This window comes from Microtus oregoni, unplaced genomic scaffold (assembly GCF_018167655.1).
Source record: "Microtus oregoni isolate MIOR12 unplaced genomic scaffold, Mior012 000013F_ref0000133, whole genome shotgun sequence".
NCBI lineage: Eukaryota > Metazoa > Chordata > Mammalia > Rodentia > Cricetidae > Microtus > Microtus oregoni.
Window position 1 is genome coordinate 11,419,366 of NW_024543072.1, and position 12,517 is coordinate 11,431,882.

The 12,517-nt window shown below is 50.9% G+C and overlaps 1 protein-coding gene across 1 annotated transcript; it reads left to right on the forward strand.

The window, feature by feature from the left end:
* Window positions 1-1,549: 1,549 nt before the first annotated feature.
* Rbp3 (retinol binding protein 3) lies at window positions 1,550-10,887 on the forward strand. The gene is made up of 4 exons (XM_041662926.1): window positions 1,550-4,600; window positions 6,470-6,660; window positions 8,543-8,685; window positions 10,145-10,887. The coding sequence occupies exons 1-4, from the start codon at window positions 1,550-1,552 to the stop codon at window positions 10,465-10,467; spliced, it is 3,708 nt and encodes a 1,235-aa protein (XP_041518860.1). The 3' UTR covers window positions 10,468-10,887.
* Window positions 10,888-12,517: the final 1,630 nt, after the last annotated feature.

The window sequence follows — 12,517 nt, forward strand, 5'->3', positions numbered from 1 at the left end:
AAATATGTTCGTTTTAGCGAACTGACCTCTTTGGCCTTTGTAAACTACTTGGTAAACATCTTCAGATAACGATTTCCAGAAACTGTCTGGTGGATTTCCAGCTTGCATGGTAAGCTCTCTCATCCTCATCCCAAAGACCCCCTTCTCTTGCTCTGACACCACGGGGCTATCTGCCGTTCACTGAGCCCGGCCAGTGTGTTCTAGACACAATTCAAGAAGCCAGAAAGAGGGCATAGGAAGTGGCAGCACCAACTGCTATCCCTGTCTGTACACCCCCACCCTCCCCTACAATCTGACCTAGGGTTATCTGCTAAATGAGAGAAAGTGCCCACTAAGAGGCTGGCTGGGCAAAGCAAGGGTTCTAGGTGTGGGCTCCATGGCAGGTGTTCTTAGATATCCAGGACAAGTCACAAGCAAAATCCATAGCCCTTTCATGAGGAAAAGGCGGTGCATAGCAATGCATCTGGGACTGGCTCCCAGGTGTATTCCCAGAGGAATGAGAATGACCTGTAGTGTCTGTGTGACTTGGAGCCACCAAGAACCACTCACTTCTCATTGCAAGCACTGGGCTGAAGCTGAACCCTTCGCCAACAGGAGTCCTCACTTACACAGAGAACAATGCTCACTAGATCTCACAGTTAACCTGATCTGATCTGGAACTACCGAGGCCATGTTCCTCTCACCTGTCACACTGGATTCGGAAATCCGGACACATCATTTATCTTGTTGTGAATTTGTGAGGAGACCTGTTGTACCGAGAAATATAAGCAGGGTATAAGGAGACACTTCAGTTCCTGAGCCCAGCAATGGTCCCAGACTCAGCCTTGGCACTGAGATAATGGTGGCCTTCCTAGCCTCTTCTCACTGCCTTTCACCGGTCCCCATCTAAAATGGTGGGATCAATTAGCTACTGAACTCCCTGGCAACAAAATATATAGATAAGACTTGTTATAGATCCCTCATTGGTAACTTCCAGACACTGCAATTCTTTGTGAAAACTTTTGTATTTAATCTACCCAATAACTCACATAGTCTCATGAATAAATGAGATGCTTTCCTAACCTAGGGAAGAGACAGCCACAGAGCCAGACCTCCAACATCTACCTAATTCCAGAGCCATGGGTCACCCACAGTAGTGGGAAAATGATATTTATTTATAGATTAACAACTCTCATTTGCAAGGCTTTAGTAAACACTGTGAGTGTGGAAAGCATAGCTCAGGACCTAGCGCATGGCAGGAGCTCAAAATAAACACAATTATTTGTGTCACTCTATGGAGACATGGCTCAGCAAAATGAGATGCCGTGTTCCTTCCGGGTCAAACCACACTGGCCTCTTCTTCCTAGTGCCCTGGTGCACGCACTTGAATTAGACAGGATTAAAGGCTTACCAGAGCTGGAAGCCTCACATCTAACTCCCACGTTGAGCCCCAGACCTTCTGTCTGCCTGCTAAGAAGGACAAGGGAGAAAGGCAGCTGTGAGAGCAGGACCCCGTCTTGTACACAGTCAAGGGAGCTCTGACTCAGGAGCCAGGGCTCCTGGGATCCCGATGATGAGAGAATGGGTCCTGGTCTTGCCCATGCTGCTCTGTGTTCTGGCAGACCCCATGCAGCACCTGTTCCAGTCAAGCCTGGTGCTGGACCTGGCCAAGGTCCTCTTGGATAACTACTGCTTCCCCGAGAACCTGATGGGAATGCAAGCAGCCATTGAGCAGGCTATGAAGAGTCGTGAGATTCTGGGCATCTCGGACCCTCAGATGCTGGCCCATGTGCTGACAGCCGGAGTGCAGAGTTCCTTGAATGACCCACGCCTCTTCATCTCCTATGAGCCCAGCACCCTCGAGGCTCCCCAGCCAGCACCGACACTCACCAACCTCACCCAAGAAGAACTACTGGCCCAGCTACAGAAGAGCATCCACCATGAGGTCCTTGAGGGCAACGTGGGTTACCTACGAGTGGATGACCTCCCCAGCCAGGAGGTACTGAGTGAGCTGGGGGGGTTCTTGGTGACCCATATGTGGAGGCAGCTCATGAACACCTCCTCCTTGGTGCTCGATCTCCGGGACTGTGCTGGTGGTCATATCTCTGGGATCCCTTATTTCATCTCCTACTTGCACCCTGGGAACACCGTCACACACGTGGATACCATCTATGATCGCCCCTCCAATACCACCACGGAGATCTGGACCCTGCCCAAGGTCCTAGGGGAGAGATACAGCGCTGACAAAGATGTGGTAGTCCTCACCAGTGGACGCACTGGGGGTGTGGCTGAGGACATGGCGTATATCCTCAAGCAGATGCGGAGGGGCATCGTGGTGGGCGAGCGGACGGAGGGTGGTGCCCTGGACCTCCAGAAGCTGAGAATAGGCCATTCCAACTTCTTCCTCACACTGCCCGTGTCCAGGTCCCTGGGACCCTTGGGAGGAGGTGGCCAGACGTGGGAAGGCAGTGGAGTGCTGCCCTGCGTGGGGATACCAGCAGAGCAAGCCCTAGAAAAGGCCTTGGCTATCCTCACCCTGCGCCGTGCCCTCCCAGGGGTGGTGCTCCGGCTTCAGGAAGCCCTGCAGGACTATTACACACTGGTGGACCGAGTGCCGGGCCTGCTGCACCGCCTGGCTAGCATGGACTACTCAGCTGTGGTGTCGGAGGAAGACCTAGTGACAAAGCTCAATGCTGGCTTGCAGGCTGTATCCGAGGATCCCAGGCTCCTGGTGAGAGTCACTGGACCCAGAGAAAGCTCCTCTAGGCCCGAGACTGGGCCTAATGACCCTCCAGAAGCCGCTCCTGAGGTGCCCAAGGAAGAAGCTGCTTTGAGGGCCCTAGTGGACTCTGTGTTTCAGGTATCCGTGCTGCCGGGCAACGTGGGCTACCTGCGCTTTGACAGATTTGCGGACACTTCTGCGCTGAGGGTACTGGGCCCTTATGTGCTGCGCCAGGTGTGGGAGCCCCTGCAGGACACGGAGCACCTCATCATGGATTTGCGCCACAATCCTGGGGGGCCGTCCTCTACTGTGCCTCTGTTGCTATCCTATTTCCAGGGCCCTGAGGCTGGCCCCATGCGCCTCTTCACCACCTATGACCGCCGCACCAATGTCACCCAGGAACACTTCAGCCACAGGGAGCTGCTAGGCCAACGATACGGCCACCAGCGTGGGGTGTATCTGCTTACCAGTCACAGGACGGCTACCGCTGCTGAGGAGTTCGCCTTCCTAATGCAGTCCCTGGGTTGGGCCACCCTGGTAGGTGAAATCACAGCAGGGAGCCTGCTGCACACCTGTACCGTGTCATTGCTGGACTCTCCGGAGGGCGGCCTGGCACTCACGGTACCTGTGCTCACCTTTATCGACAACCACGGCGAGGCCTGGCTGGGTGGTGGTGTGGTGCCGGATGCCATTGTGTTGGCTGAAGAGGCCTTAGAGAGAGCTCAGGAGGTTCTGGACTTCCATCGCAGCCTGGGTACCTTGGTAGAAGGCACGAGTCGCCTGCTGGAGGCTCACTATGCCAGGCCAGAGGTCGCGGGGCAGGCCAGAGCTCTCCTGCGCTCCAAGCTGGCCCAAGGAGCCTACCGCACGGCTGTGGACTTGGAGTCACTGGCCTCGCAGCTCACAGCTGACCTGCAGGAGGTGTCCGAGGACCATCGCCTGCTGGTGTTCCACAGCCCTGGTGAGTTGGTGGCCGAGGAGGTACCTCTGCCACCCCCTGCTGTTCCCTCCCCAGAGGAACTCTCCTATCTCATCGAGGCCCTGTTCAAAACCGACGTGCTACCGGGTCAGCTGGGGTATTTGCGTTTCGATGCCATGGCTGAACTGGAGACGGTGAAGGCCATCGGGCCTCAGCTAGTACGATTGGTGTGGCAGAGGCTTGTGGACACAGCGGCTCTGGTTGTTGACCTGCGCTACAATCCTGGCAGCTACTCTTCCGCCGTGCCCCTGCTCTGCTCCTATTTTTTCGAGGCGGAACCCCGCCGGCACCTCTATTCTGTTTTTGATAGGGCGACATCTAGGGTCACAGAGATATGGACCCTGCCACTGGTTGCCGGGAAACGCTATGGTCCCCACAAGGACCTCTACATCCTCATGAGCCACACCAGTGGCTCTGCAGCCGAGGCCTTTGCTCATACCATGCAGGACCTACAGCGGGCCACAGTCATCGGAGAGCCCACAGCCGGAGGGGCACTCTCTGTGGGCATCTACCAGGTGGGCAACAGCACCTTATATGCCTCCATGCCTACCCAGATGGCCCTGAGTGCTACCACTGGCGAGGCCTGGGACTTGGCTGGTGTGGAACCCGACATCACTGTGCCCATGAGTGAGGCCCTTTCCACAGCCCAGGATATAGTAGCCCTGCGCACCAAGGTGCCCACAGTACTGCAGACAGCTGGGAAGCTAGTGGCAGATAACTATGCCTCCCCTGAGCTGGGGGCCAAGATGGCTGCCAAGCTGAGTCGTCTGCAGAGCCGGTATGCAAGGGTGACTTCAGAAGGGGCCTTAGCTGAGATGCTGGGAGCAGACCTACAAATGCTCTCTGGGGACCCACACCTGAAGACAGCACACATCCCAGAAGATGCCAAAGATCGCATTCCTGGAATTGTGCCCATGCAGGTAAGATACAAGAAAGACTTAGCCTGGTCCAGTCCTGGGAGTGAGTTGTCCCCATTGTCAGCATGTGTGTGCCTATATGCGCAACTCAAGACTGTAGCTCCAGGCTTCTGTGATTGTGTGTTTACTAGCCATGTCCTTTCTTCCCTTCACTGTGCTGTCTGTTCTCCTCTCCCGGTCCATGAACAACCTACAGAATATAACACATCTAATGTGAAAAGCTGGGGTGGAAGGACTTTCGACGTTAGCCAGGTAAAAGACAAGAGTTCTCATGAGTGTATCAGTGTTGGGAAAGGGAGTCAGCAAGTTGTCTGAGGCTCCAACAGGGGATTTTCCCTTCCTGAAAGTATGAAGTTTACATTACCTGGACACACTGTGTCCTTAGAGGAGAGACGCGACCTGGGTTCTGGAGTGGCTGGGTGCTAAGGCACATCCCAAAGGCCTGTGTGTGGAGCCCGCTTGTCATCCTCCCTCCAGACAATGCACAGTACACGTCCTGAGGCAAGGTGTGTGAATATTTGTCTGTTCCAAGGACTGGATTCATGGGGAGTTTGGAGCAAGGTGACTGCAGTCAGAAAACTTGAAAGTCAGCACCAGAGTACCTGGGAGCACCAATGGGTGCAATAGATTGTGGCAGTTGGGAGGGTGTGAAAAGGGAAATGACCCGGGTAAGGCCAAACTACATGGGTTTCACAGAGCCCCCCCCCCAATCTACCTAATCCTTCCATCAAAGAGCTCTCCCACCACCTCTCCACCCACTCTCTCATCAGTGGCTTTGCGGTGAGGTCAGTGAACAGGCAAGGCTTTGCTTTGGCCTGAGGGGAGGGCTAGGGAATAGACAGCTTAGCTGGGAGGTACTCACTGGAAAGGAAGAGGACAAGGAGGAAGTAAGAGCATGGCAGATACTGCTGGGACCTGGCAAGTGTGGGGAACGCCTCCTAGAACCAGCCCTCTGCAGGTGAAAGGGATCTCTCAGCATCTGTCCTCCAGCAGTGGGAGGTCAGGACTTGCATGCGAGGGCTACATAGACTTCTGCCACATGGAAACATCTAGAGGCATAGATCACAAGGATATAAGACTCAAGTTTCCACAGGGAGTTTGGCAGCAGGGCAATCGCCTGAAAACAGACAAGAGCTTTGGGAAAGGAAGGGCTCCGGGCCACTGTCGCAACCACACAGACCTCTTTGCCCTCTGTCTAGGTCATTGAGTCCTACCACTTACAACAGTATTTGGCGGAGAACAAGTAGAGCCATACTGGGGTGGGGGAGGGCTGTACTGGGTTTCCAGGATCCCAATTTCCAAATATGTTGGTTTTTTTTCTTTTTTGGCCTGTTTATTTGTTTTGTTTTGTTTTGTTTTTCCAGCAAAGCCAGGGTCCTAGAGTGAAAAAGTGGATTGAATTTGGAGTGGATTCTTTTTTCACCTGTTCCTGTCTGTGAGGGTCTCAGACAAGTTAGTCATCTTGTCTGTGTCTCAGAATTGTCCTGGAAAGATGAGAATAACCGTGTCACTATATAGGGTGATTGTCAAATGTGATGAGGGTTACAAAGTGCCTGTCCTGGGGCCAGGCCGCTGAGAAAGATTGCTAATTTCTTCCCCTCATGTCTCAGCAGAGGAGATGGTCCCAGGGACATTAGGGGTGACTGGTGAAGCTGGAAGCACCATACCTCTCCAGACACCAGCTGAGGGACTGATAGACTGAGCATTCGCTGCAGGATGTCACACTTGGCTCCTATCCCAGGCCCATCGCCCAATGCTACCCTCCCAGACACCACTAACTCTTTCCCATTTCCTCAGTAGCCCGTGGCACCGCTCTCCTGGGCTCTGCCTTTTACTGTTCTCCTGATCTAAGCGAGCCTTCCACTCTTTCAGATCCCTTCCCCGGAAGCCTTTGAAGATCTGATCAAGTTTTCTTTCCACACAAACGTGCTGGAGGACAACATTGGCTACCTGAGGTTCGATATGTTTGGGGACTGTGAGCTGCTTACCCAGGTCTCTGAGCTGCTGGTGGAACACGTCTGGAAAAAGATTGTGCACACAGATGCCCTGATCATCGACATGAGGTCAGTGCACGAGGCAGAGATTTTAGGCTGAGCCATGGCACTGGCTGAAGACAGGCAGAGCTCCAGGCCAAAGCAGAGGGCGTGGGGGACCCCATGACACAATCAAGGAGCTGAAAGGAACCAGGCCACCAGCCTGCCAGGAATCTGGCCAGCTAGCCCAGAGGTTCAGATCTTATTAGCTGAAAGGACCTCAACACTGGTAATTTTTTAAGCTCCCCAGTGATCTCAATGTGTATTTCAGATGAAGAGTTATTCCACATCTGTTGCCAGGCACAAGATATCAAATGAGAGGGGCAGGGATAAGAAAGATAAAAAACTGCTGATCCGTGGCCCCATGTGAGCCCTGTGTCAGTAGCTCTGGGGGGTGGAGAAGTTGTATAATCTATAATCCTGATTGTCAACCCTCCACTGTGGTTGTACATCTGCAGCATCATTCCCAAGACAGCCTTTCTCCTGGGCACCACAAAGCCAGGGTCCCTAAGACAACTTGAGAATGAACAAATGCTGTTGTAACAAGAAAGCTTTGCATGACAAAATGGTTGTTGGACATCTTGACCCATTCACCTCCCTTTGCCTCTGAAAAAAAAAGAGAAAGAAACAAAAATAGTTTTTTATGGGGTGAGTTCCTCCGACAGACCCCCATCATCACCAAACCCACTCCTCCAAGCAGAAGAGTGCTCGGGCAGTGGCCAGGCTCAGGCCTCCTAGGCCTATTGGTGGGTATGTCCCGGGCACCACCCACCAGTATGAGAAAGATCATGCTGCTTGTCTCCCATGGGAACCTTTTCCACATCCCTGCTGCTGGAGAAAGACTCAAGCAGCTGCCCACCTAAGCACCCACGCCTAGTATAATTGCACCTCTTGCATGCCTATAAACAGTCACTAGATGGCGCTGAATCACGGCGAGACTGGCCTCCTCCCTGGGAGATCATTTTCTGTAGCCAGGTTTTCTATACACCCAAAAACTTAGCTGGTCACTTTATTCCTTAGGCACCTCAACGAATACCAGAGCCACCACCAGGACAAGCATCTTTTTTTTTTTAATTAAATATCTTCCTCATTTTTTAAGAGGAAGCCCAGCTGCAGACACCCTTGGCCTAGACTATTCTGACCTGAGGTTGGGGATCAGATGCTGAGGTCAAGGGCCCTGATGGCTCCTGGCTGTCCCCTGGAAAAGCCTCCTGATGCATTGTCATCCCCAGAGAGGCAAGAGTCATGCAAGGTTGAATGCATCTCACCCCTCTGTACTTCCACAATCTTGAGTTTACTACTACATCAAAGGTCACTTGGGTTGCTACTCTTGATGGATTCTGTGTTCTATTCATACACAGTATGGATGCAGAGGAGCAGTCCATGGCTGATCTGTGGAAAAACAATTGCAACAAATTCCTAATTACAGGACTCGTCAGAGCCTCTAATACACGAATATATATGAGCAGGCTCCAAATTCAGTATTTTCTTTTCATTCTTTTTGATTCTTTCTTTTGTTATTATTGCTATTGTTGTTTTGAGATAGAGTCTCACTGTGTAGTCTCACATGACTTGGAAGACCATGATGGCCTTGAACTTGCGGAGATTCACCATCCTCTGCCTCTCAAGTGCTGGGATTAAGAGTGTGAGCTGCCATACCCGGCCAGTATTTCCTGAAAGTAATTGATCACAGACTCTTTTAGTCTCAAGAGGCTCGTGCTCTGTGGAATCCCCTGGGTCCTGCCACCCATGGAACTGTGAAGGCTGCCATTGAGTAGCTACATTAACAAGGGACAAAGGGCAGAGATGTCCTGAAATTAGAACCCTTCTGCTCAGAAAAAAGACCCAAACTCTAGGGGACTCTGAGCACCTCTCTGTGAGCCCAACTCCTCTTTGTCTCTGCTTCTCTCAGGTTCAACATTGGCGGCCCCACCTCCTCCATCTCAGCCCTGTGTTCCTACTTCTTTGATGAGTCACCCCCCACTCTGCTGGACAAGATCTACAGCAGACCCAACGACTCTGTCAGTGAACTCTGGACCCACACTCAGCTCACAGGTAAATGAGTCTTTCTCTCCCTGTGTTCTCATTCTAAAACCTTCTTGGAAAAAAACAGAGAAAGATAACTTGAGAGTATATAAAAATAACAACAACAAATCATAAGGTCCCTGTTCTGGTCCATTGGGCATAATACCGGGACATCCTTCAGGATCTGAGAGCATAGGTCTAGAGAAGAAAAGTGGGCATTAGACGGCTTGAACGTCTTGTCTAGGATCCTTCAGCTGACAAGTGAAAGAGCCAAGACTCGAAAGTTACTTTGCTTGACACCTGCATGTCCCCCAGTCTTGACAGTAGTACTAGCAGCCTGTAGAACAAATGCAGAACCAGGACACCACACACACACCTTGCTAATCAAATGGGTGTTTTCAGAGCTCATCTTGTTTGAACGCTCGGTAGCAGCTCATTGCAACTACCTGGAGAAACGTCCAGATTCTAACAGGCATTCCTTTACTTGTCTGGGCCCAAGAACATCCAACGCAGCAGAAGCACCCCTGGATTTCATAGACCCCTGACTCTTAAAGTCATGTTTCTTGGTGAATGTCCTCCCTCCCTCTGCCCAGCATGCAGAATCAAGGGCCCTATGTGGACCCTGTATTCCCATCCCCCAAGAGGCCATAAGGGATGCCAATAGGGTACCTCTGACCAGAGATGTACCTGGCCAGTTTCATTTCTACACTTTCTCATTGCGTAAGCGTTTTGTCACCATAGCTTCCAGGATTTATCCAATAATATTGAAAACTCTGAAGGAGAAAAACAGTCAGAATCAGGTGAATTCTAAATTTAAACAGATATTCAAAACCAGAAGGTTAGGATAACCTCAGATTTAAAGATTCTAGAATATTGGGAGGGGAGGATCCGATACAGGACCCTTCAGCCACCTTCTGCCACTAAGACCCTAAATGTGAGTGGTCCTTATTGAGATGAATTTTCAATGTAACATCCATACCAGATTTAGAAAACCTGTTTCAGAAATGAGAGAAAGGATAGGGGAAGCCCTAACAGGAGAAGTGGGAAGGGAGAAGCAGAGAGCTGAACCTCTGTGCTTCGGTGCAATGATTTCATTTTAAATAAATGTATCTTTGACATATTGTCTAATCAAATCATGATTAAAGTTAATTTTGTTTGTTTACTTTTATACTTGTTAACATAGCTACTCAAAAGTTTCAAACAACCGCCAAGCAATAAAGTAATAAATGTTGCTCTTCTGGGGGCCCAAAGCAAAGAGACTCTCAGGTTAGAGTTGGGGGTACCATTACTCAGGACACAGCTGCATGCCAAAAACTCAGAAAAAGGCAAACCTTCCTTGCCTGAATCACAGAGGCAGCCTGAGGCCAGTGGCCCACATTTTGACACAAAAGGGCAAGACTAACCCTGTGTTCCTCTTCTTCTCATCTGGGCAGTGCAGAAAAGGTAGGATGATGATTTGCTCCCATGCTAAAGGGCCTCTGTCCTCCAGGTGAACGCTACGGCTCCAAGAAAAATGTGGCCATCCTCACGAGTGGTGTGACAGCCGGTGCTGCTGAGGAATTCACTTACGTCATGAAGAGGCTGGGCCGGGCATTGGTCATTGGTGAAGTGACCAGTGGAGGCTGCCAGCCACCACAGACCTACCACGTGGATGACACCCACCTCTACATCACCATCCCCACAGCTCGCTCTGTGGGAGCTGCAGACGGCAGCTCGTGGGAAGGGGTGGGTGTGACACCTGATGTGATTGTTCCTTCAGAAGTGGCCCTTACGAGAGCCAAGGAGACCCTCCAGCGGGCCCTGGGAGTGTGAAGTAGAAACTGAGGGTCCCCAAGAAGGGTCTCCATGGCCAGAGTTGCAATGGCAGGTCCTCTGGGCCACTACTGGGGCTCTAGCATGAGCCTATCACAAGCCACAGATTACACTCATGTGTAAAGCGCACATGAGAGTAGCCTTCTGTAGTAGCCATCTTTTCAAGAAGCCAAGGAAAGAAGTGCTTGACGTTGGTAGTACTTTCCAACGTTTCAGCTATTCTTTAACTTGGTACGGCAGTATCCTCTGTGAGTTCCTCCTTAATAGATAATATCACTGAGTCAAGATGCTTTTAATACCCAAACAAGCCTATGGTAGAGTAAGATCCCAAATCAAACCACCCTAAGTCTGAGCCCATCTGTGTCATTTACCTGTCTTCCTGTATCCACAATACCTTCTTGAGACTATTGGAGAATAACAATGGTGGCGAGTAGACAGCTTCTGTGTGATCTTTCAACTGTGGTGTGTAGTTTGGGGCTGTTGCACATCTATGTGTTTCTGGTACTCAGCGGCCACCTGCAGCTCGTGGCTTGTGAAATTAGAACCCTTCCTTAGACATCCCATCCCTCCCCCACGACCCTGTGGTCATGTCTTGACCCACCAAACACTGTCACCTTTGTTCTCATCTGCCCTGTGGTCTTGGGTGTGCAGTCATCACATTTGAATGGCAGGATAACAGGGTGCAAGTCTATACTGCCCCAGATGCAGCCCCGAAACACCCTACCTAAAGCCAAGAGCGCTAGGGCCCAGAGGTGGTGTTGGGAGCAGTCTCTGGCTGGTGCCCTGGAATTCATACAACTTGTTCCTACTACTTTATAAACTAATTTAAAGATAATATAATTAAAAAAAAAACCGGACCACACACCTGTATTGCTTAGCCCTGGCATCTGGGAAGGTTAAGCTATAACTGGCCAGGCCCTGATAAAGTGGCAGAGCTTTCCGAAGATAACAGAACCCTGGCCTCCCAACCAAACAGCAAAGATTTACGAGTACAGCAACCAAACTTCAAGGGACACGCTTGAACTGACGCTGTCTAGACTCTCTCCAATCCACGGCAAGGCAACACTGCAGGTCCTGTCTGGCTACATTAGAGCAGGACCATAGCTGGGGGATTTGCCAGTAATCTCATGACACGGCCTCTGTCTTCTCTGTCTTCCCTTATAAGGTAAATGTGTGAGTGCTCCGTGGTGCTTAGGCATTTAAATTTTAGGGATCTCCTCCCTCCTTCCTCCTCTTTCCCATCCTCTCTTCCCTCTCTCACTTCTTCCTCTAATTTAGGTTATAACCTAAATTCTTGCTGAGAGACCTGTTAGCTCTGTTTCTATCTTCCTTTTTAACGCTTTGTTCTTGTTCTAGATCCTCATACCAAGCGTATAGCATGATGCCCAGATATAGCAGTCATCTAGAAAGACGAGAGTGTGTCTGGAATCACAGCACCAGTGTTGCTCTGTGCGTTCTTTTCTCCCCTTGTCTGGCACAGTAGGCATTTACGGATGGAGATTTTAGGCCAAAGCACTTTGGGGGCAGCAGATGTTAGGGAGGATAATCAAGGTTCTTAGGTTTCACATGAGCAACCATTACTGCCACCCTTCAAATGGGAGGCCACTGAGATTGAGGAAGCTCAGAAACCTGCCTGAGGCCACACAGTGGGCTTGCTCTCCTTTGGGCCACCCAGTGTTTGCATTCTGGGGAGATTCAGTCCCAACTGCATTGCCTAGAGAAGAGTCCCTCAAAGGCAATGGTCCTAGACTAGAGTCAGCCTGCCTCAGTGCAAAGACCAGTCCAGTCTCCCCCTGCTTGTGTGATTCCAAGAGACTTACTTCACTCTACGGGTCTCAGTTCCCTCATGTGTTCAGTAGGGGAGGTAAATGCTACATCTGTGAGAAATTACAGTTAATCAGAAGCCTAGCCAAAGTCAGATGCCATCACTTTTCTGTTTCAACGGTGGCTGCCTTGGGAGCCCACCTCCCTGGTAGTGAGCTGGTTCTACCTTGGTTGGTTAGAGGAACCTTGGGTGAAGATTAAATCTGGAACAAGTGACCAGAGAGTT

Bases quoted from the DNA above. Each gene is read 5' to 3' on its own strand.
- Rbp3 (XM_041662926.1), top strand. From the start codon at position 1,550: ATGATGAGAGAATGGGTCCTGGTCTTGCCCATGCTGCTCTGTGTTCTG. The intron at 4,601-6,469 runs GTAAGATACAAG...CCACTCTTTCAG, and splicing joins CTGGAATTGTGCCCATGCAG to ATCCCTTCCCCGGAAGCCTT. The intron at 8,686-10,144 runs GTAAATGAGTCT...TCTGTCCTCCAG, and splicing joins GACCCACACTCAGCTCACAG to GTGAACGCTACGGCTCCAAG.